The 25018-nt window shown below is 37.7% G+C and overlaps 1 protein-coding gene across 6 annotated transcripts in view; it reads left to right on the forward strand.

Annotated features, from left to right (window-relative positions):
• KIF21A (kinesin family member 21A) overlaps nt 1–25018 on the forward strand; it is a 93467-nt gene that overhangs the window by 54986 nt on the left and 13463 nt on the right. For 2 of the 6 annotated variants that reach the window (XM_075024881.1, XM_075024883.1), the window contains 17 exons: nt 725–809; nt 989–1106; nt 2756–2944; nt 3892–4091; nt 4483–4590; nt 5080–5148; nt 5259–5470; nt 6144–6297; nt 6682–6882; nt 8213–8314; nt 10168–10333; nt 10850–10870; nt 14895–14955; nt 15175–15229; nt 16572–16789; nt 20818–20928; nt 23234–23272. In XM_075024881.1, coding sequence (XP_074880982.1) covers nt 725–809; nt 989–1106; nt 2756–2944; nt 3892–4091; nt 4483–4590; nt 5080–5148; nt 5259–5470; nt 6144–6297; nt 6682–6882; nt 8213–8314; nt 10168–10333; nt 10850–10870; nt 14895–14955; nt 15175–15229; nt 16572–16789; nt 20818–20928; nt 23234–23272 — 2109 coding nt within the window. Of the gene's footprint in view, nt 1–724; nt 810–988; nt 1107–2755; nt 2945–3891; nt 4092–4482; nt 4591–5079; nt 5149–5258; nt 5471–6143; nt 6298–6681; nt 6883–8212; nt 8315–10167; nt 10334–10849; nt 10871–14894; nt 14956–15174; nt 15230–16571; nt 16790–20817; nt 20929–21530; nt 21660–23233; nt 23273–25018 lie in introns of all 6 variants that reach the window. The other 4 variants (XM_075024882.1, XM_075024885.1, XM_075024886.1 and 1 more) reach the window with 3 other exon arrangements.

Here is a 25018-nt window from a genome sequence, read left to right on the forward strand (position 1 = left end):
TGTGTAAGCCATCACTACAGTTCAGGTTGCCAAAAGAGGAAAGAATATAGAGATACTTGACTTTTAAATAAGTTTTGAGCCATAGTCTGAAAAACAATAGCATGGAAATATACTAAAATGTAATCTTAATAGTTGGGAAAAGTTTCTTTTTGAGACAGACAGTCCTATTGCAAAAATTCAGTATGTCTCGACTCTTCTTGTTATATCAGTGCCTATTTTGAGCATTCCCTTGATGTCAAAGTAGGTAACTGATCAAAAGAGTAGTTTTAGTATGATAAATTAGGATATTGTTTAAGGCTTACAGTAGGCTCCATTATAGTTTGAGAGTGTAGTAAAACCTGTAATGTATGTTGTACCTGCACACAATGTTCTTTTTTTGCTTTATAAAAGCTATTCTGGGTACACTGCAACTTCCATACAAAATGAGTACTTCTGTAGTATATGAAGATGTGTATTCTGATTGTCCCAATTATGCAATATGCCCTAAAAAAATGTGCTAAACATTAATATTATTTTGCAAGCTAAGATTAAAAGCCATTAAGCGTTATTTTATTATCTGCAGGATTTTGGAAGTTGTGTTTTACCCATGCCCAACACCTGTACCTTTGTCTAACTACACTTTGGTTTTCATCTTTATTTGGAATTGCAACTTATTGCTTTGGGGGATGGGAAGCACATGCTATTTCAGTTTGTGAATATTTTGTGTCTGTGCTTCTTCTGCTAGTGTTAAAGAGGATAACACAGATAACGAGCAGGAGAAGAGAGATGAAAAAGGCACTTCAGAGAGAGAGAATAATGAATTGGAAGCAGTAAGTATTTAGAAGTGTTTGATTTGTTCATTGTCTGTTTAAAGATTTACAAGGTTGTAGAAAGGAAATTAGGAATGAGTCAGGTGAATACTATGGCTTCACAGTGATAGTCACAAGTGTCTGGGGGATGGAAAAGTGTGGGTGTGCTTCAGCATCTTTCTATTTTGTACATTTTGCAGGAGGAAATTCAGGAAGCAAGTGATCACGAGGATGAAGAGGAGGAAGATGATGAGGATGAAGATGACATGGAAGTTGTCGAAAGCTCAGATGAATCAGATTCTGATTCTGATGAAAAAGGTGATGTCAGTGCAATATTCTGTAGAATTTTACAAATCCTATCTGTCATTCCTTGGCTTTTGGTAGGCAAGATAGCATGCTGTCAACACACTGTCCATAATTCTCTGTGGATTGTGTGTCCAGCGAATTCTTTTTTCTGGTTATGGTGCTAAAACATGTAGCAGACATCTGATCAAGTGTCCCCATACTGGCTTTAAAATTGACTGGAGGCCATCAGGTGTTTGGTAACACATTTCTTTCTTGGTTAGAATATCCAAAGTTTAAGGTTTAAGTACTGGGTTATTTTCATGTCTCAGGACTAATGACCAAGGTGATAGCTCCCATTCAGCTAATTTGGAAATAGTGTCGTGGTTTAACCCCAGCCAGCAACTACGCACCATGCAGCTGCTCATCACTCCCCCCCCCCCCCCCCCCCCCCCCCAGTGGATGGGGGAGAAAATTGGGAAAAGAAGTAAAACTCATGGGTTGAGTTAAGAATAGTTTAATAGAACAGAAAAGAAGAAACTAATAATGATAATGATAACACTAATAAAATGACAACAGTAATAATAAAAGGATTAGAATATACAAAAGATGCACAATGCAATTGCTCACCACTTGCCAATCAACGCCCAGTTAGTCCCCAAGTGGCAATCCCCCCGCCCCCACTCCCCCCAGTTTGTATACTGGGCATGATGTCCCATGGTATGGAATACCCTGTTGGCCAGTTTGGGTCAGCTGCCCTAGCTCTGTCCTGTGCCAACTTCTTGTGCCCCTCCAGCTTTCTTGCTGGGCTTGAGAAGCTGAAAAATCCTTGACTTCAGACTAAACATTACTTAGCAACAACCGAAAACATCAGTGTTATCACGTTCTTCTCATACTGAACTCAAAACATAGCACTGTACCAGCTACTAGGAAGACAATTAACTCTATCCCAGCTGAAACCAGGACAAATAGGTAGAATTTAATTTTGAAACACTGAAAGCCTATCAGCCTTCCTCATTTTTGTGTAGCATGCAAGTTAGGACTGCTAGAGTCAGAGACAGCATCACCAGCAATTCTCTCACATGAGTTGGGCCAAATGGGCAAACCAAATCTGATGGTTCCATCTTGTTTGATAGTCACACAAACCATTAGCAGGAGTTGCAGAACCTGAAAAAAAAAAAAAAAAAGGGTTAGTCCTTTTTCCTTACTTTCCTTACTTTTTTTCTCCTCCTTTTCTCATTCCCTTCACCATTTCACTTCTGTGATTGAGGTCACTCCTCTCTTAGAATTTTGGCTGTATTTTTCTAAGAGCTAGTGAAGGGAAAGTCTCCTCTTGGAGTCTGCCAGCAGGCAAATTTTCCTTTTATAACGTGCTGGGTTTATGATTGAAAGTTATTCTCCAGCCCTGAGCTGTGACTGAAGTCTCACAGCCTTTTGTATGGGGAAGGACAGATTGCTGATGTTGAGATTTAAATGTGAGTAATTACAATATATGGGCAACTGTGATCCGATGAGAGATATTTTTCCCTATCTCTTTCCTAGTTCTAGAATGGAGAGTGTTTAAGGAGGAGACTTTATTGTGAATTGCAGATAATAGTTTTGATTGCTGCATTGTGCTTGGCTACTTTACTTTGTTACTTTAACAGAAGTCTTAATTTTTAATTACTCAAATCTTTTTATTTTAGAAAATTATCAAGCTGACTTGGCAAACATCACCTGTGAAATAGCCATTAAGCAGAAACTGATAGATGAACTAGAGAACAGCCAGCGAAGGTTGCAAACACTGAAAAAACAATATGAAGAGAAACTAATGATGCTACAACATAAAATTCGAGATACTCAGCTTGAAAGAGATCAGGTTCTTCAAAACTTAGGTAAGAAGTACAAAATCATTTAAATCTAGATGTTGTGTAAGATATTCAAGTTGAATTGTTTGCTACTTCCCTACCTTCCTTTTTGAAACATGATAAGAAATTGCAGAAAACAGAAATAGGTTTGTACCCATAATGCCAGTGAATCATACTTTACTCCTTGTTTCTACCAGAACTGAGAGAGATTTTTTTTTTAAAAAGATACTGCTACTGACAGGTATTTGATTTGATTGAATAAGCATTTTCAGTTTTCTAGGCGCTCTCATTTTAACATAGTCCTTGAGATAGTTCCTGAATAAAAAGTTCTTTCCTGCTCCTCCCTCCCCCATTTCTTTTGATTTGCTTAAAAGTAATAACTAGGATCAGTGGCCTTTCAGAGGTGTTTTACTGACTAAACTTTTTTTGAATATGTAATAGTATTGAGATGAAAAACGAACTCTGACTCAGGAAGTTCTAAACCACAAATAGTTGGAACTTTGGGAGAGTACTGGAGGAAGTGTTTTGTTTGTTTGTTTCTTTTTTTAAAATATACTGTATATGCTTTATAGCTATATACTTATATGCTTTTGCTGTTCCCTTATTCTTTCTTAGACCTTCCCTCTTGATCAGTGCCAGAAAAGTCATACTAGGCTGGATAGCTCTTTGGACTGTTATGACCTTGAGCACATATGTGTGAACAAGCATGTCTGTATCTGTCTTCAGGTGCTCAGATATTTGTTGTCTAGTACAAAGAAATTGGAAGGAAAGTTTTAATACTTGATCTCTTATCCAAGAACACATACTAGGTGGAAAGTTTGAAGCAGTGCAGGTGACAGTAGCTAGAGGCAAATTAAATTTTTCAAAGATATTGCAGATAATGCTATCAAAGCAAAGGAAGCAGTCATTTGCTGTGGCTGGCAAAGTGAAAATATCTGGAACAAAAGCAGATTAAGAATTTCCTTTTGCTCTAGGTTCTGTAGAGACCTATTCAGAAGAAAAGGCAAAAAAAATCAAGTTGGAATATGAAAAGAAACTCCAAGCCATGAATAAAGAATTGCAGAGACTTCAAACAGCACAAAAGGAACATGCACGATTGCTTAAAAATCAGTCTCAATACGAAAAGCAACTGAAGAAACTGCAGCAGGAGGTGACAGAGATGAAGAAAACCAAGGTATATTTCAGTATATTGAAGTGTTGTTCAATGAGCGTTTACTGAAAAATGGATTGAGATCTCCTGTGCATTTATCTACCAGATAACTCTGTTCTTGCTGTCAGCTGCTCGAAAGCCTGAAAACACAAAATATATGAAGACTAGGCTATTCCTGGGGGAGAGGAGTGGCTTTTAGGTTTAATGAACAGAAATTATGGTATCAAACATGGAGAAGCTTGCACTGCTTATTAGCTGTTATTCAGCGCTGAGTGAAGATACATTACATGGAGGAGGTAAATTGCTAAAAGCATGTAATATACTGGAAGATGGCAATTTGAAGAAACTCTGTGAGTGGGGGCAGGCAGCAGTAGTTCAGTGTAAACAGCTTTTCTAAGTGATGACCTCTTTACAGGTTCGCTTGATGAAACAAATGAAAGAAGAGCAGGAGAAAGCTAGAATGACTGAATCTAGAAGAAATAGAGAGATTGCACAGCTTAAAAAGGAGCAACGCAAACGAGAGGTGATTTGACAGATAAAGAACTTTCATTTGGAATAAGCATCTATCCTGATGTGCATCTGCTTGTAGGCACACACCATGTGTGTATGCATTCACTGAGGCAGGCATGTACCTGTGTATTTCTGCCAGTCAAAATGCATGTAAATTGGTTTAACTTCTATGATAACTCGGTTCCTAGCTTCAGGTGATATGTGCAACAGAAAATAGAAGGCTTATTGAATATTTATATCAGTATTGTTTTATTAGTGAATCTCACAAAACTGTTGCTACTATCTTGCTTGCATGCAAGTATTCTTTTTGATAGAGAATTGATAATAGTGAAACACTTATTTTCATTCTGCACTAGAAAGAGCAAGAAACAATTGTGACTTGCCCACTTCATGTCACAAGTTTTGCAAACTTGTATTAGTGTGTAAAGGTCTTTTTTTATACAAAACAGTCCTTGTGGCAGATAATGGAAAAAACCTATTTGCTGCTTGTATTTTTTCACAGCATCAGCTCAAGCTTCTTGAAGCTCAGAAAAGAAATCAAGAAGTTATCTTACGTCGCAAAACTGAAGAGGTATTGTGGTAAAACAGTAATACAACTTTGAAAACAGAATGATATTGTATCACTGTAACTTGGAATGTGGTTTTGGGGAGAGGTAATCGTGTCTCTGCACTGTGTTTCAGGTTACAGCCCTTCGTCGGCAAGTAAGGCCTCTGTCTGATAAAGTGGCAGGAAAAGTAAGTCGAAAGCTGAGTCTGCCTGAGCATCCTATACAGGAAGCAAGTTCTAGCTCATCAGTTGAGCATGATGGTTCAAGAACAGCAGTGCAGCAGAAGATAAGAATTCCTGTTGCAAGGGTTCAAGCATTATCTGTGACTGCAACAAATGGAACAGCGTAAGGATTAAAACTGTTTAGTCCTCTCTTAAGAGAACTGAAAATTGCATGGACTTTCTAGCGGATAATCTTGTGATGATGCATATTGCACTGGTTATTTTTCAAATTGCTGTCATGTAATGCTCATAAAATGAGTGTTTTACCATTATCAAATGGAATTTGAATTTTGTGGTTTTAAGACAGTGTGGAATAATATAAAATGGCATTAAAGAACAAGTTGCATTAAGAAACCCCAAAATTTCAAAATGCAGTTAATCTGTTCTTAGAGAAATGCCCTTGGTGGTCCAATGCCTGCAGTGTTCTTAAGTACAAAGAAAAACTTGTTCGAAAACACAATTTAATGTATTGGGTTTATTGGTGATCTTCCACTGGGGTTTGAAGCAGATCCCCTTGTTAAATAGGGAACAACTCTTAGGTGGCATTCTGTTTCAATGGTGCATCATACAAGATACCACAGTGTTTGATACCTGTTTTTCAAATGCAATATATTAAAGGGGGGTAGAGTTCAGGGCTGGGTGCAGGTAACTGTCTGGTGCAATGAAAAACTGAAAGAAATTCTGCAAGAAATTTTAAGTTGTCTGTCAAAAATATTCTGGCCTGATCATTTCCACATTCAAATATGTAATTGAACTACTTTAGACTTAGATGTATGTTTCTCTTGAATTTATCACAGAAAGAAATATCAGCGGAAAGCAGTGACAAGCAGAGTTTACTCCTCAAAGGCAGCCAGGATGAAATGGCAGTTACTTGAACGCAGAGTGACTGATATCATTATGCAGAGGATGACCATTTCCAATATGGAGGCAGATATGAACAGGTTACTTACGGTGGGTAATCTACTATGCACTGTTGCCTCTATCATCTTATTAAATAAAGTGAGAGCAGTGCATTTATGTTTTCTGTAAATGAATTGCTGCGAAGGTGGCATAGGCAGTGACTTGGAATCCATTGCCATCAATGAAGATGCTCTTAACTACTCCAGTAAGCATTTGTACTATGGGATTGCTGTGCTTAGTAAGAAATAAAAAACATATTAATAGGATCATGTGCAAATATATTAATATATTCACCTGTATAACTACTTCCTGTAGAAATCACGATATGTTAGTTAAAGTATAACAAGGAAAACAAAACAAAACAAAAAGGTGTTTAAATGCCCTAAGTATTTACTAATTCCATTTTATGTAATATTATGTCTTTGGGGAAAATAGCAACGTGAAGAACTTACAAAAAGAAGAGAAAAGCTTTCAAAGAAAAGGGAGAAGCTCATCAAGGATGGGGGTGGCAGTGAAGCAGATAGAAACGTCCAAAACATAAATGAAGAGATGGAGTCACTAACTGCGAATATAGACTACATTAATGACAGCATTACTGACTGCCAAGCAAACATTATGCAAATGGAGGAAGCAAAGGTAGGTCAAATAGTAATGCAAAAATGGTAAAACGGAGAAAGGAAAAAAATCCTGTGGTAGCCTTGAAAATGTTCTCATTTAGAAATTAATTTTGTTTTGGCTATATAATTATTGAATCAGAAAGTGAAAATTGGTGAAAACTTGGGTGAAGTTTGAAATGAGGGGTGTTTATACAGCTGAACTTTCAGATCTGAGTTTTTAATGTCAATGTAATGCAAGTTAAGATTGAAAAGCATTTAAACGTCAAAGCTGATGCTTTCTATTCTGCTGGCATTAAATTAATATAATTCTTGGGACTGAAGGCTAGAAGCTTGTATCTTCCTGCATCTGTTGGTATGCTTCCACTCCCTTGTATTGTTTTTGTATACTTTAAATATATTTAAATATTTTTGTATGTGAGAATTTATGTAAATTCTTTATATTGCATTTTAGTATATTTTCAATTATGGAACAGTGACTTTCTATAACTAAAGAGCCTTTTCAGGCCAAGTTGCTTGTTTAGGGTTGTCGTTTTCAAATAGTAATTTAGTAAAAAGAAATCGTCTATTACAATTGATGTAGAAATTTGAATAATACCAAAAACAGTGAAATCCAAATCTGAAAACTCTTATAATGTGCATCATACCTTACATGATCTAGCAGGAAGAATCCACCACATAGTCTTCTAGGTCTCTTGGCACATGGGAGCATGAAGTCTGAACTGTAATACTTACCAGTATTTTTATATGGCAGTTCTTGAGTTCTCCCTCTCCCACCTTGGGCTAATCTGTGCTTTAATGCATATTATATTGCCAGCAGTTTCTACTATTTTACTCACACCAGGGCTTCTTCAATCTTGGACATCATGGTGCAAGGTTACAGGACTTTACCAGTAAAGAAATAGAGAACACAAAAGGCTTAATAATTCTTAAGGGTACCAGAGTGCTTAATACTGACTGAGAGTAATTGGAAGAAAAATGAGAAAGAGACCTAGGGGGAGAAGCCTTCAAATGCATGAAGGCTGCAGAAGAAATGCATTTATTTCTGCATCCACTGTGAATAGCTAAGCTTGTGGAAAGAAGGGGTCTGAGTTTGGAGTTTGATAAGAGCTTTCTAATAGGAGAGAAACTGAAGCACTGGAAGAGACTGGGAAGGCTGCAGTGTCTGTACTGTGGGGTGTTTTAGGTATAGTTTGGAAAAGAGATCTTTCAGGCATGGTTAAGAAGTACCAAAGAGATGAACTGGGTGATACTGCAGCATCTTCACTGTTTCTGTTTTCTATGATTAGTGTAATGATTTGTGAAAAATGCTTTTTTTTTAAATCTGACTGTTTTTATTGTTGCACACATAGGAAGAAGGAGAGACCTTGGATGTAACAGCAGTGATTAATGCTTGCACTTTGACAGAAGCTCGGTATTTGCTTGATCACTTCCTCACGATGGGTATCAATAAGGTAATGCATTAAGTGAAATATATATGTGCCAGGACTATGCCATGTACCAGGAGCAGAGCTGTGCTGACATAAAGACTGACTAATGTGCATTAGATAAAGCAAAACTGGTCAATGTTACTGAGTCACGCTGGTTCTTGGGGTGAAGGCCCTTGACATTCATTGTCCCCTTCAACCTGTTGCCTGTTTTTCTACTCCCGATAGAGCCTACTTCACTTTACTAATTACCTCATGTTGTTCCTATAAGAGCACTAGCTTTTCCTAATCAAATAAATATCTTTCTGTGTTTTTCAACAAGCTCCTACAGAATGGTCAGGATCTTTATTTAAAGACTGGTCAGCCACTTCCTTAAAAATATGAGCCTTTAAAAAATTTATTGATGCATGGCATACTTTACTCAGGCTTCTACTTTTGAGTAGAGCAATAGGGGCTTTTTCTGAAAGCCTTGGAGCAATATTTTCAAAATGAGTATTTGGCAGTTTATAACCCTGCGCACACATGTATCATATGCCCTTGCTGCTGCTTTTCTTTCTTTGGCCTTTCTTTGGAGGCCATACGCAGTGTCATTGAATCAAATGAAAGATTTCAAGGCTATTGAAATGGGCTTTCAGTCAGTCCCACTGACCAATTCTCTGTTCTTTTTTGCATTCTTGATTCATCACTATGCAGGTAGTAAAATTTTTTTTTTTTTTTAAATAAAAAACATACAAAAGAAAAAAGAAAAGAAAATTTCCACAATTACATTGGCTTCTGCAAATTTCAGTGGTGTGGTTTTTTTTTTTTTTTTTTTTTTTGTTTCAGCCCTTGGGTGGGTTGAATGGATACCTGATTCCTTACAACAGAGTTAATATGAGAAAAGTGCCTCTGACTTACCCTGTTAACAATTTCTCCGTATGATAAAAAGCTCCATTACATGAAGGTTTTTCTCCTCTTTCTGATAAGTAATAATTTTCTGTAGAAAAACAGAAGGTTTCTAAAAAAAGGTGTATTTTCTTGCAGAATTGGTCATTCCTGCTGTCTATTGTTTGTTTCCACATACAAAATGTGTTTGTTGATATGTTGTTTTAGTTCATGATAAAATGAGAATCTAATGTGTAAGTCCATAGTACTACAATTTCTCAAGTCCTAGAACTCCAAGTCCTCTGATATCCTACAAGTCTTTGAGATGAAGTGTTGCATCTTCATTTTCCCCTAGTGTTTCTTCTGTTTGGCAACTATTCTCTCTAAATTTCACTGGCTACATTTTCTCCAACTAAAAAATTCCCACTAATCCATGGGTCTAGGGAAGTTCCCTTAGAGTGGATTCTCTCTTAAGTTGGACCATGAGATCTTTCAGCAGAAGCTGAAAGTTCACTGAGTGATACTGTAGGAAAGATTACAGTTCTAGGGCTTGGTTTTGGTTGGGTTGGGTTGTTTGGTTTTTGTTTGTTGTTGTTGTTGTTTGTTATAGAGTATCATAGATTAAAAAAAAAAAGTACTTGTGAAAAATGGAGGTGTTGATTTTTCAGATGCTTGCTACTCTTAAAGAAATGCAAAGAATCTGTGAATTGTACTTGGGAGTCACATCCAGCTTAGCCACTAGATGCATATTTGCAAGGCAGAGTGAGGAACACAAGTTAAATGAATGCTTAATGAATGTCTTAACAAAAACCCAAACAAAAACCAAACGAACACCCCCCACCCCCCCAAAACAAAAAAAATCCCTTTAGCTGACACTTGATCCTTAGGATGTGAGGGGAAGGTTACAATGTACACATTGTTTGTGTTTGTAGTTTTTAAAAAGTTTTGGCAATTCTCATTTTGTAACAAAAGATAAGTGCTTTATCACAACTCATCTTTTTCTTTGTCTCTCCTAGGGTCTCCAAGCAGCTCAGAAAGAAGCTCAGATCAAAGTTCTTGAGGGACGCCTTAAGCAGACAGAAATTACTAGTGCTACTCAAAACCAGCTGCTGTTTCATATGCTAAAAGAAAAAGCCGAGTTAAATCCTGAACTTGATGCTTTGCTGGGTCATGCTTTGCAAGGTAATTTTGTCATCTTGTATTCTGAATAGTCAGCTGCATGTCATGTTTGCCTTTCATGCATGCTGTACTGGGCATTCTAGGCTATTTCTTTTCTGAATAGATGCTGTATTTTAACGTCTTAAACTCTATTTCACAATTGATGTGCATGTATGTAATTTTTAAGTATATCCCCTCGGCAGTGATATTTAGGAAATAGAGAAGTTTTTTTGTTATTGAGACTTTTTAAATTTAAATAATCTGCTTGTTATTTTTACAAAAGTCTATGCATTTACAATTTGGTATCTTTTTAACTTCTGAATGTGAAATTCTAAATAAGCATTCCTATTCAATCATCATATGTTAGTGATTTTGAAAGTGGCATCGTATGTCTGTTACGGCATCTATTCTACTTCTCATGAGATGATATTAAGAAAAATTTAGAATACAATTGGGTACTTTTGTTTTATTTCTTTTTATAAATGGATATGTTTTGATTGGAGTGTTGCTTTTGTTTCCTTGTTGCTGTTATTTATACAGACCTAGATAGCATATCGCTGGGTAAGTATGTTTAGCTTTCTGTGTATTGTACAGCTGCATGAGTTACTAATTCACTCCTGTTCACTAACTGGTGCATCTTAGAATTTGTGAGTGTGTGAAGTTTGCATGAACTATTCTGTAAATGTACTCATTATCATGAGCTTACAGAGCATTTCTTCCTATCTGAAACAACCCATAGCCCTCATGTTAGTTAGATTTGTCAGATGAGAAGTGAATACAGTAAGCAGAGCTGTATTTCAAATTTATGACTTGCTGCTTACGAACCTGTAGTATGTTCAGACTACATAAAGCTATTTTGTGATGTACCACTGCTGTAGTTGTGACAAATTCTGCTATCTCTTTAGGCCTGGAAAAAAAATTAATTCTTAAGGTGCAGGTCATTTTTAACCTTTTACAGGTAGCTCATTTTATAATGTAAATATTGTACAGAATGCAGATTTTACCTCACTTTTTCAACTGGGTTTAGTACTGACTTCACTGATTTTGAGATGAGTCTGTTGTTGCTTTTAAATGATTCCCACATAAATTACACTTATTTTCTCCCCTCCCTTGTTCCCAGCCACAAAATTGGGTGTGTTTGAAACTTGGAAAAAAATATTCCTGATGTCAGTAACAATTCTTCTTGTATTGTCTTGTGTTGCTTCTAATCCCATTATGCTGTCCTATGCTAGTCTGCATAGGCATCTGAAACATTTCAAAAGCACAAAACTGCCTGAAGGTGTATAGATCCTCATCTAGTGTAAGCTGGTCAGAACTTTGCCAGTTTCCTGATAGGTGACACCTGAAGATCTGTGTCAGGGCATCTTGCTGCATACAGCCAGTATTTATTCAGGAACCTCAATTGTTATTAATATCATAGTGTATCTAAAATAGACACTTAATGTGCGTGCATGTGTGTGTGCTCACCTGTGCTGGAGTGAGAGCAATGTTTCTCTAGCCAGGAGGTTAGCATTGCATTTTCTTTAGCTCTGGACAGGCGTTTACTTATTAACTGCATCTGGAGCAGTGAAAAGACACTTATTAAATGCATTGAAACAGTAGCTCTATCGTCAATGTTTTTGTAGAGTATATGTCGTTAAAGAAGCTTTTTTTAACACTTTGCAAGCATGAACTGAGGCTTTTAAAACACCTAAGCTACTCAGGACTATGCTAACATTTTACAGGAAGGAAACTTCACTGCGGTTGTATCTTGGCTGAATATGCCATACTAACCTCAGTCTACACTGAAATCCAAACTTGATAGTCTGCGTTTTGTAGATCACTAGCGGCTAAAACTTTTGAGCTGCAGGGACAGCTGTAGTACAGTACTACTACTGTTGTACAGTTGTAGTTGAACAGTACCACTACTGCTGTAGTGAGGCTTTGAGGCTGGGACTGCCAGCTGGTTAGCAAGGACTGTTGGTACAGGGGCTCTCTGGTAACCTGACATGATTTCCAGGGGTGGAAGTGTGGGTGGCAGCAGATCCTGAGACCAATTTCATCAGACTGCTTGATAGCTCAGTGGCAGCCCCATCTCAAGCAGAGAGGTTGCACTTCCAGGGTGCTTGTGAACCGTTCCCTTGATGCCTACTTTCAGCTCTGATATATTCAAATGTTCTTGGCCATTTGAATACACTTAGCTTGACTAAGTTTGGGCATTCCCCAGTGTAGTTGTGCACCTACATTCAAGCGTAGACTTAAGAAAAGGGTTCAGTCCACAGCAAAGCACATCACAGGCTCGGGTTTTGACCCTCAGAATGGGTTTTTGAATGCAAACCTGCCTTGCTTGTAAGAGCCATCTGCCATTTGCTATCCCATCTGCTCTTGTGAAGAGTTAACATGACCATGAAGTTGAGTCCTGAAGCATTGCTGGAGTGATTCCTTTCTAAAGAATTGTAGGAGCTGCTTTTCCTTCCCACCTCTGACATCTGGACATTCATAGATGTGACTCACAGCCATGTATATGCAGATGTTGAGAGGGCTGGTCAAATGTCACTTCCTCTGGATGAACTGTGCTGGTGTACTGCATTGTACTGGTACTGTCCAGTTGCCTCTGCATGAGGATGAAGACAAGTCATCAGAAAAGCCCTCCACTGTTCTTCAATCATTGGTTTATTAGCAGTCATCTCAGCTGCTCCTCACAAGCTGTACTGCCTTTACTAACTTTATTGTTCCTTTCAACTCTTCTTGCTCAGGACATCTTGCAGAATCTTGCTCTTCTGCCTCTTCTCATTTCTTTTCATTGATTCTGTGTGCTGCTTTCTATCTGGGGACTTTGTGCAGTCTTCTTGTACTGAATTGTAGACAAACTGAAGAAAAATATCAATACATGTCAGGTCACATGAATGTGAGCTTACAAATAAAATCCCATCCTTTGTGGCTATCCTCCACTTTCTACTTTGTTGCCTGTAAAAGCTGTTCACAGGTTATTTGAGAAGGGGATGAAGTAACATCACGCTAATATGAATCCTATATTTAAAAAAAAATGCATTTATTTTATTGATGCTGCTTTTGTGCCTTGCTAGAAGGAGCAGTACTCTAGACTGTCTCTTCTGCAGAAGACGTAAAATAATAGTATGTATAGAAAAGGTTTAATGTGGGCTCAAATCCGGGATGGAACAAAAAAGAAAGTTCAGAGTGCTATTCCTGTGACCCTGCTTTCTTAATTATCAGAGATACAACAATATTATAAAGGTTACATTGTTAAAACTAATGTAGCAGTTGAGTATCTCTGAAGTGCATTGTTGGTGTTGGTGCTAGATTGATATATGGTTTTGACTTGTTCAGGAAACATTTTTAGATGTAGCATACAAATGAAGGCAGCATTTTCCTTTTCTTCATTCCTTCTCAGAATTAAACTGGAGACTATATATCTTTCCATCCATTCTCCAAAGCATGAACTTGCACTTAAAAAATATACACGGACAAACCTATTTTAATACAGGTACCAGATATATTGGTTCTTTGCATTACAAATGGTATCTGGTTTCTGGCAGAAATTAAATAAACAAACTTAAAGAATCTCTAATAGTAAAGAAGAGATGTAATGGAATGTCATTAGAAGATTATTTAACCCTTAAAATTTCATGATTATGTTAAAAAATAAGAGACTTCACTTGCAGGAATGTATTAACTATGTCCTTAAACTATGCTTAAAATGTATTATTAGAATAATGTGCAAGTTAGGGGATTTGGTTTCCCAAGAATTTGGAATTGATTATACGTATGCCCTCAACTGGTTGTCTCAGCTTAATGTTTTGCACTGTTTGCATGCAGACATGTTAATCTGATGTTTGACAGTGTTAGTGCGTGACATGCATGCTGGTTTTGTCTTTTGTGGACAGGTTTGTGTACCCATTTTACTTCAGGAACATTTCTACTGAACAACTTCATTTTACAGTTAGCTTCAATACAATTAATCTCTTTTTAGGAAGCAGTTCTATAGTATTAAATCGTGGCATCATCCTGTTTTGAAACCTAAATGCTTATATACTAATAAAGTGCTTGCTTCTTATCAGCCCAAATGATGCCATTCTGTACAAGCTGAGGCTGAGCCTCAGGTTGCTAGCTACTTAAAAATAATTTTTTTTTTTTCATTATAACCAGGCTGATTCTGTCTTAGAGCAAGAAGATTACATAAAAAGAGGAGGAAGAGACATCCTTGCTGTCCATTGATTTACATCCTGTCTCTTCCATGTCTTGCAGTTAATTTCCTTTGTTTTATCTTCTTTCTTCCAGATTTCCTTCTAGAATTTATTTCTGGTTTTCTGTCATCCCTGTTGCTCTGCTACAGTAGAAGACTGCATTTGGCACAATAGGCCTAGGTGTATGATTTATTTAGATTGTATGAAAAAATTTAGTTTATATACCAGGAAAATTCAATGGGGACTGGCTAGGAAATAGTTAATGTACTTTGAAAACCCCTGCCTTTCGTATGCTGTTCATCTACGTTCAACATTGTCTGAGCTGTTTTGTATAGCACTTAAAACCTGCACATCCTGTTGTAGACAGACAGACTAACATTATTCTTTTGGAAATTTTCTAGAAAATGTGGAAGATAGTACTGATGAGGATGCCCCATTGCATAGTCCTGGGACAGAAGGAAGGTGAGCAATCTTTGTTAACAGGTAACTGGATTTGGCTCTAGAAAAATTACTGTCACTTCCTCTTCCTGTAACACATCATGTATCCATTAGAAGATACCTCTGACATTGTTTTGTTCTACTTTGTCCACTATTTCAGTAGGAAGAAGAATCAAATAAGAATACACATTCTGCAAAAGTATGGCTATTTTCTTTCTAACTGTGGTGCAATTTTTCTTTTAGTTCATTATCTTCAGATCTTTTGAAGCTTTGTGGTGAAGTCAAACCCAAAAGCAAGGTAGGCTGTACAATGATGATGATAATTCACACTTCAACAGCACCTTCTGGGGAATGCTCTTGCTTTGCACTAGAGATGTTAATGAATGAACACACGCAAAAGGTGAACTGATCATGTTCATGTGATTTGTATGTAATAGGCTTTTGTGTGATACTCCTCTCTGAGAAGCAATGATAAAAATGTACTTTTTCAATATTTTGTGGTTGAATTTTTACTGTTTCAGAATGAGATATGTTCTTCCAATTACTAGCACTCCAAACTGGAGTAGATTTGTGGTTTAGTATTAGTTAGGCTGCAGTTTAATGTTAATGCCAGCAGGAACTAAGAACTTGCTTATTGTTTGTGATTTTCTTCTGTGGTCATAGAAATGTAAAGGAAGTTTGTAAAAGAAACAGAAGTTTGACCTCCAGGCTCTTAATTGCAGTTGGCATTGGAGGAATATATCTAGGCTGGCTGCAGTTTAATATTAATGGCAGTGGGAACTGGAAACACACACACTGATTGTGATTTTGCTTCTGTGCTCACAGGAGCATAAACCAAGTTTGCACAGTAAATAGAAGCTTAGCCTCCACTCTTCTAACTGCAGTTGGCTTTGGAGGAATATGCCTAGGTTGGCTGTTACATTATTGATTGCATTCATTGGTGTGCAGCTCTTTGGGCAGGTAAACTGAGTGAGTTTGGTCTGAAAATGTTGGCATAAAATAAGTGTCATTTTTGTAATGGCTCTATTGAGACTGGACCTTTGTCTTCCCCAGTGGCCTTTCTTTCCCTGAGGAATAGGTCTTAATTTCACAGCGTCGTTACACCTAACATGTATGATCACTTTTTTAAGGATGACTATGTTGCACAAAGCTCGGCTCCTTTGTGAGGTTTTGTGTTGTTTTCAAATTGTTGAAATGCTGAACCAATCTTAATTCATGTTGGCCTAAGCTACTTTAAGTGACATAAATTAAGAAAGAAGCAGAGCTTTTGTATCAGAAGGAGCATCAGTGTAAGAATTCACACTTTGCTTTATTCCTCTCTGCTTTATAACATTTCATCTGGATAAACCTTAGGAGAGTAATGTTGTACTCCTGTAGTACTGACAGGGCCTTGTAGTTGGTTGAAAGGATATAATTGGAAACCAGTTGCCAAATCACTGTCTCATGCTGTTGAATTTGACTTGCCTCCTCTGAAACATTGCCAAAGAGTAGACATGAGCTCCCTGAATTAGTTTCCAGAGGTAGTTGCTAAGTGAATTGAGGTGGATGCTAATTATGAGCTAATGATAAGCTTAAATGTAGCACTATTGACACATACCATGAAATGTTTAAGTCGCAACTTGGTTTTTATTTGTCTCCAGGCCCGCCGGAGGACCACTACTCAGATGGAATTGCTATATGCAGACAGCAGTGATTTAGTCTCTGACATTAGTGCTGCAGACTCTACTTTGGCTGGTCCTCTTGCATCAGTTGCAGAAACCCAAGAAAGTGGGATGGCTGCTGACACAAATGATACTTCTGCTAGGGACAGAGAGTTTATTCCCCCACCATCTGGCTTACCTTCTAAGATAGGCAGCATGTAAGTTTGGCCATGCTGTACTAATTATCCTTTGCTTTTAAAAAATGCATGTTGCCAATTTCTTGTAATCTATTATTTTAACTTTACAAAGGAGGTTGATATACTTGAAGCTTACTAAATAATACTGACAAAGCTCCTCCTTTTCTACCATCACCAGTCTAGAAAGTATAAATGCACAGTTGTAAGTAACGTGTTTCTTATGGAAGATATAAGTTCTGTTAAGTTGCTTTGTCATAGTAAAATTATTGTAGCCTTGTTTCTAAGTAGTGGGAAAAATCCATCTAGTAGCTTGGGTACTTTGCTGTCTTAGTGCTATGGGAAATGCACATTCGAGGGAGGTAGTGAGAATCTACTTGGAACAGCAGAGAGATTAAAAAAAACCCAAACAAACCCCCAACCCCAAGACTTTATATAATATAGCAACAGTATCTGTAAATGGTCCTCACTATTAGGTAAAATCTTTCTATGAGTCATCTTGTGTGGATCATACTTAAAATGAAGACTATACAATAATAGAGCATGCAAGTGTAAAGTTGAAAGAAATATGTTGGATATTACGAATCCTCAAAAATTCTTTCTATTTGCAGGTTGCACTTACCTGCAGAACAGTTTCACTAATTGAAAATATTACTTGATGCCAAATAGAACAAAAATATTATTTTTGTCTTTTTACTTTGGGGCCAGCAGGTGTCTCTCACATGCACTCCTTTTTTCACTTGCTCTTGCTGTTCTTTTTGTATTTACCAATATCACTGTTGGTTATTAGCCATTCACTGCTAGAGACCCTTTTCTTGGCTTTTAGGTACTAGCTCCTATGTTGCACAAACTCATGTGTAAACTGAATGCGCTTGCTGCATTCAGTGATATGGAAAACTGTGTCCCATAGCTATCTTCCTATTACAGATTCTGGAATTAAGCATCTTTCACTATCCATCTGTCCTATTTGCATAATATTTTTACAGCAGTCTCCATCTAATGTACATTTGCAATTTGTATTATTTTTACTATGTATTTCTAGCATGTGCTTGAGGTGGCAATCATGAACAGTAAAACACTGCTGACAGCAATTATTAACCCATGCTGATGGCTTCAGTGCATTTTACAAGTAGAATCTGCTTGGAAAGAATGCTCTTGAGGGTGAGGATAGGTGAAGAAACCCACTTGTTTCAGCAGTTAGTGTGAGATCACTAGAGACTTTTGAAGCTTCAAGATTTAAAACGTCAAGTGTTATGACCTGGCATCCAAGACTCAGGTAATACTAACTTTTGCCTCACTCCATCTTCTAGAATGTATCCGTTTGTGAAAGTGAGCCAGCAATGAGGCAAAACAGGATTTTCCAAAAACTGCATTCTGTGAACATATGCGTTGTCAGTAAAACAATTCAATCAGCAGTAGGCCTCACATATATTTTGGGTCATTACTGATCATGTTTTAGCAGACAAGTGATCAAAAATTCCCACAATCGGTGTGCAGTGACTTCTTCACTGTAATCGAGATGCTTTTTCAAAACTAGAACTCAGTATACTTTATATAGCTTTATATAGCTTTATACAGCTGTTTTTGCTGGTCACTGGTCATTGTTGAAGAAAGTTGGTCTGTGTGAGCCATCTGGCCTTCCTATGTGAGCCTGTGGTGCCATCATGTCTCTTGTAATAAAATACTTTCTTCTGGAGCAGACTGTGGTCTTGTCTGCAATAACCATTGTCTCCTTTGTGCCACTTAAGTGACAGTTAGGGATGTAGAAGCAGTTAACAGTGATCCAAAATATGCATTCTCAAAGTGACAGAAATATATGCTTAGGTGCAAATCTAGGCATCTGCATATGTACAAACTGCGGCACTCTGGAAACCCCTCAGTTTTCTCAGATCTGTGGTGATTCAGAGAGGCACCTAAATGCACATGGGCAAGTTAGTTTGGTTGGAATTCTGTCTACAAAGATGGCTAGTGCTGTTGTCCTTTGATATGCTCAGCTAGTTTACAGCAGCCTCTTCGGAGTAGAGTGGTCTCCTGTAAGTTTTGTGGCAGCTCTGTTCAGATGTCTGATATCCTGGGAAATCTAAAAGGGTGCTGGAAACCTGTAATTAGGTGTGTGTCTTGCTCCTTTTCATTCAAGTCATTGACATCATGAACCTGTCTTTTACATCTATGCTTAGGAATTTCATTCCAGCAAGACTGCTGCATTCTTATAATACCTGCTTTTCCAGGCTTTCAAAAAGAATTCATAATATGATCATGCTCTTGCACATCTTCAGAAGAAGGTGTACACTGGAGTCAAAGATGGAAGACTCAGGGCACAGGTAGAGAGTGAGCAAGAGGGAGCTGGCTCCGTGTCTGCATATGTAGGACACTGGTGTGAGGCAGAGGAGCTTGGGTTCCAGTTTCTGGTGTGGTTTATTTAATCTAGTAGCTGCACAGTAGACACATAGACAACCATGGCAGTGGAGGCTAAGCCGTTCATCATCCTTGCTGAAAGATCTAGCTATCAGGCTGATCATAGGACGTGCCTTGTGACCCCAGGAATTTTGCATTCCTAAATGCATACTGGTCCAGCATAGAGGGGGAGGGAGTGTGTCCCATTCCACCTCTTTTTATGTGCTCTGTAGAGGTAAGGGAGCCTTGCAGAGAAATGTGTGCTCTGGCCTTGAGGAGGGAATTGAACCCACCTTTTCCCCTTCTTTTTTATGTACTTTAACTGCTAGGCTTTTGTGCAAAACCAGACAAGTTATCCCTTGTCCTCCTTTTTGTGTCTCTTGAAGACCCTGGGGGGAGCTCTAGGGTCTGCAAGCAACTCTTGGCACTAGGTCCTACAGGCAGGACCTTCACCTTCCAATTAGGGCTTGTTTTCATTGTGCAGATGATCACTTGAGACAGTCAGTCTCAGCTACTTGAGTCAAGTAGCTGTTCTTGGTTGTGCTGTCCTTGTTAAATCATGTTATTCTGCATGCCAATCCCAAGGTGGATTTTATATAGCACAGACTTCTTCTCAAGGGAAACTGGTACAGCTTTCCTCAAGTAGAGAAGTTGCAGTTATGCAGATCCAAATCCTGTAGAGCTCTGAGACCAGATGCTAGTAACTGTGTCAGGCAGGTGGCCTGCCAACTGAACTTTACTTAATAAAGTTGTGTGGCACAAAAGCTTTTCAGAATCTGCTTTCTCTCTTTTAGTGAGCATTTCTGGTCCTTATATTCATAGAAACAACTTTTAAAAAAGGATAAATCAAAGTAAATATTGCTTTTCTGATTGCCCAGCTAATGAGAAACAGGAGTTCAGAAGAGTGGACACCATCCAGATTCCTTTCTTTTTTTTATCTGACTGTGGTGAAATGATGACATTCGGGTGTCAGCATTAATATTGCACTCTTGATCTTATTGCTATTTTTAATGGGGAGTAAAAGGTTGGGAGAAAGACCACAGTGACTGTGAACTGGAATTATTTCAGAGGAAGAACTAGAGAGACAAAGGAGGGATGGAAAGCAAGGCAGAAGGGAAAGGGGGACAAAAAGAAGCAATGTTATAATAGCCAGGCTGTCAGTGGGAAATACTTTTTCTCACTTCCTAATTTTGAATTTGATATTGAAACATGAATATGTTAATGCAAAGTTTAATTCATATGTAAGAGTCATCATGGTTTCTCTGTTCTTCATGTCTGTAAGTGGTCTATTGTAGATGAAAGTTGTGGAATCTGAAATTTTAGATCACAGACCTTCCAACTTCTCTGTGGTCTTAATTTAAGATGTATACTCCACTGTGTTTCTTTTAGTCAGTCTCTTTTATTATTGAATTAGTAGATCTCCTTTGCATATTCAGTATCTGGCTCTTTATATGATGATGAACTGTGAAAGTTAATAAACTTGGTGTATTTTAATATAAAAACGTGAGAACAAATTTTGAGTCCATAGATTCAAGAGAGACAATACTAGATTAAGCACATTCTGAAATTTGAAATCTGAGTGGGAGAATGACAGCTAATGTAAGAAAAGCAAGTTTGTAAAGCACCTTAAAGTAAGGTAATGATTGCTCTTGCTTTAGTTCTAGACAGCCATCTCTGTCAGAGAAGAAGATACCTGAGCCTTCACCTTTAGCGAAGAGAAAAGCCTATGAGAAAACACTGGAAAAGACAAAGGCAAAAGAACAAAAACTGTAAGATTCTTTTAAATTTATTTTTTCTGACATAATTTAAACCTTGGGTATATTTTCTTGAAAAATAAATCTATATTTTTCTATTTCTTTAATTCTAGGACATTTTTTATTGTTGGCAGTGAAATTATTCACTGCTCAACTTCTGTGTATGGGGGTTTTTTTTCCAGAGTATTTTTCTGTACGAAATAACTCAGGAGCAGGGCCCTAAGAACATGTCCTTTGGAGCATTTTCAAATGACTGTTTGTTTGGGGGTTTTTTTTGTTGTTTTTTTGTTTTTTGTTTTTTTTGTTTTGTTTTTTTATGGAAGTCATCAATTTCTCTAAGAAACTGCAGTTTTACAAGAATTTCTTCGGTTTATTTATGTGTGTTTTCTGCCTGGAGCTTTCACTGTTAGCACATAAACTTTGAACATTGTGCTACCTTGCACTCTGCAGCAGTTTGTAGACTTAAATTTATTGCCTTCTCTGGAAAATACCTGTAGCTAGCATTATAATTTTGTTTATTCGCTTAAGAAGAGAGCATCTAACATTTGAGGCATGTTGCATTTAACTTCTCTAACCATTCATAACCTGTTAAAGAAGATGTTCTTTTTTTCTTGTAGCTCAGATTCTGGAGCCCCAGAGGCTAGTCTGTCACCTCCTACTTCCCCACCAAGCCGGCCCCGTAATGAAATGAATGTTTTTAGTCGTCTTACTGTTTCTCAGGGAAACACATCAGTTCAGCAGGATAAGTAAGTCACAGAGGGAAGCCTCAGCCCCCAACCAGGGAACTGCAAAGTGCACTCAAGTTATCAGTGTAGTACTATCTGTTAGATATTTTGCCCTTCTCCTGCAAGACAAGAGGAGACATTTCTTGTGGTTTTTGTGTAGTTTTCAAACAAAATATTTTAAACTTCCATGGAACCATTGTAAAAATTCAAGAAAAGCAATTTCCTGCTGAACCTTGTTTCCTGTTTTCTAGGTTATGTCTGGTATTTGTAGTTTTAAACCCAAAGTAGAAAAGAACAGTAGAATTCTTAGATGTATGTGTATTTGTGTGTGTGTTTACACTTGAAAGTAGGATTTAGCTGACAATTTAGGAAATAGAGCTTTTGACAGTTATTCGGTTACTCTTCTCAGAGTGCTGTCACAACAGCACCCTGGAGGATGGGATGTTGAAATGGCTAGAACAGAGTTGTTTAGAGATTATCCAAATTATTGAACAGACTGACTTTAGGAGGTGATCTGGAGAAGCAGACGATACTCATACCTTGTTTAGGAGAAGTAGAGCTCAGTTTCCTCGCATGTTAGGCATCTGTTAGGAGCCTTACAACAAATCACAGTGGAGTTGACTTGAGCAAAATCTTTGCGGGTTTCAGTACCGGTACTAGGGCCATGCAGCGCTTATGAACTGCAATTCAAACTTAGACTAAAGTTTAGTTCTGACTGTAGCAAGGCAAGAAATTGCTGTTGTCTGTTTACACTAATGTTTTTTCTAAAACTTTGGTTTTTTTCAGTGGTCTAGAGTCACCACATACCAAGCAGTAGCTTGCAAGGCTTTCACTAGTTTAACCGTGCTTGTAACTTCTTTATCTTAGCTGTGTTATCTTTATCTTATTGCTAACTCCCACCTAATCCTTTTCATTTTCTCTGGACTGACTTTGAAGTCAAATTGAAACTGCTGAATCTGTTTGGTTTGAGTTAAAAATGAAGGACATCTTAAGACATACTGCAAATGTTCATGTCTGGGCGGGATTTTTCTTGTGTGTGTTCTTGTTTTTTATTTTTAAACACTTTTGAAAGAGAGGTGAAGTATTTTCAACTTAGGATTGCTGTTCTTATTTCAGTGGGGTATCAATAAGCTTAATATTTATATTTTTATGTTTAACATTTTACATGTTTCTTCTACACTTAACAGGCATTGATGGTCAGAAACTTTTTTCCTTTTGATATTTTCAACAAGCACTGTTATGGAGGTTAAATTATACATCCATCGTCTCCTTTTACTTTGTTGCCTTTACTTCTATAAGAAAATGTTGGGGAAATAAATGGCTCAGCTGGTGTTACTCAGCTTCTTGGGCTGAGACAGTCTAGCAGTGTAACTTTACTGCTGAGAGTGCTGTTTTAAGATTATAATTCTGCTTCCTCCCCTAGCGCCATGTTATCACGGGTTTAAGGTATACCCTGAGCAATGCTGCATACTGTATGTGGATTTGCATTGCTTTTCTGAATTGGCCATGCTGTTGTTTGTTCTTCTCATATGGAGGCTTTACTTTGCTGATACCTATATTCTTTCTCCTCACAATTCCACCACTGTTGATTGTAGGTCTGATGAAAGTGATTCCTCTCTGTCGGAGGTACACAGGTACTCTCTCTTTCTCTTTTCTGTTTTCTTGGCATCTCTCACTGAAGTTATTCCAGTTCTTCAGAAATTTCATTTTGCTGCATGAATTTTCCTGATACTTGTGTACTGTATCTCTTTTGCTTTTGCCAGAAGCATAAAAATCTGAAATTTTGGTCAAGCATGTCTCCCCCTCCCCTTTTTTAGGGTGTTCTTCATCGTTGTCAAGCATGTCAGGTTTTTTCTTTTAAAATGAAATATGGTATAAACCTTTCTTTAGACATATTCTTTCTCTCTTTGCTCTCTTTAAAAAAAGAGGAGCAGACATTTTCTTAGGTTTTATATGCTTATCTCTTTGTTTTTCTTGTTCAGTTGTATGCTTTGGTCACTAAAAATTAAATCCCAGTGTAAATAAAAATGAGTAGGTTTTTTATTATATCTTTCTCACAGAACACACGATGGCTTAAGAGATGAAAGAAATGTCCCCACTCATGCTCCTGAGCTGTGGCTTAGGATTTTGGTACTCAGTGAAAAATTAGTTTATCAAGAGAAGGGCAGTCGAAGGGCTAATAATACTATGATGGTGGCTTTGTTTGGTCATTGTAGCAGTTGTAGCATTTTTTTGTCTGTAGATTTCAGAGCACTGCATGTAGGTAGATAAATAGCTCCGGGACAATTATTTTACATGGCTTGTCAGGGGAATGAGTGGGTGAGAACAACAGTAGGAATAACTCAGTTTAGAGGCAGCATGATCCACTGGGGAGTACTACAGAGAAAACCATATTAGTTTTGTGTGGTGTTAGAAAACAAAAGCATGGAGACCTAAATTAAAAATAATAAAGTAAATTGTTCCTGTATTCTTGAAAACATAAGAAGGTGCAGACAGAAAGGTGAATGCCTTTCCAAAATGACGAAGTTAATGTCAAACAATTTAAGGCAATATCAATCATATTAGTAAAATCTATAAAAGGGTTGTGAAGGAGTACTGAATTATATAAATGAAGATGTCCTGAGCAGTAAAAGTGTATAAAATAGTAATTTCTAGGACTGTACTAAGTAAACAAGCTAATTGTAGCAAAGTTAGATAATATCAGGAAGGACTTTTTCCTTCCTGTAGCAAGCTTCTGGGTCATGTTATGGAATTTTTACATTTGGCTTAGTTCCTTTTTCTCATAGTTATGTGTGTAATACCAGGAAAAGCATGACAGTGAGTCTTACCTGCAAGCTGGTCAGGTCACAGCATTGTGTTTCATGTTTGTGGGCATTACCTTGAGGCTTTTCTACACCACAGAAATCAATGGGGTCCATGTGTGTGTGCAGTTGTATGCATGGGCTTTTAGACTGCTAAATAATTTTTATTTGGTGATGAACTGTGATTTCCGCACACCACCCCCCCCCCCCCCCCCCGGGTGAGTTAGTCTTTTGGTACCACCACAGAACTAGCTACAAATCCCCAGGAAGATTGCTCTGGCATATCTGTACTCCAACCATACTCCCTTTTAGCTATTTGAGTACAAGTGTGGCATTGGGTACGGGGTGCAGTAGGAACCTTCCTCAGGCACACAAATTAGCAGCAGTTCTCCAAGCCTGCCTGTAGAAGGCAGTTGATGTGAAATGCCTGCTGAGTTTGGAATTGGCAGTGTACATTACATCCACTCCATTTTTCAGATGTGATACTTAGATTAAGTTGTCTTTTATGTAATTTGCAGTCTTAAGGTTGATCCTAGGCATTCAGGAGCTTTAAGCATCCTGGTTCTTTCAGCATTACAC

This window comes from Buteo buteo, chromosome 4 (genome assembly GCF_964188355.1).
Source record: "Buteo buteo chromosome 4, bButBut1.hap1.1, whole genome shotgun sequence".
NCBI lineage: Eukaryota > Metazoa > Chordata > Aves > Accipitriformes > Accipitridae > Buteo > Buteo buteo.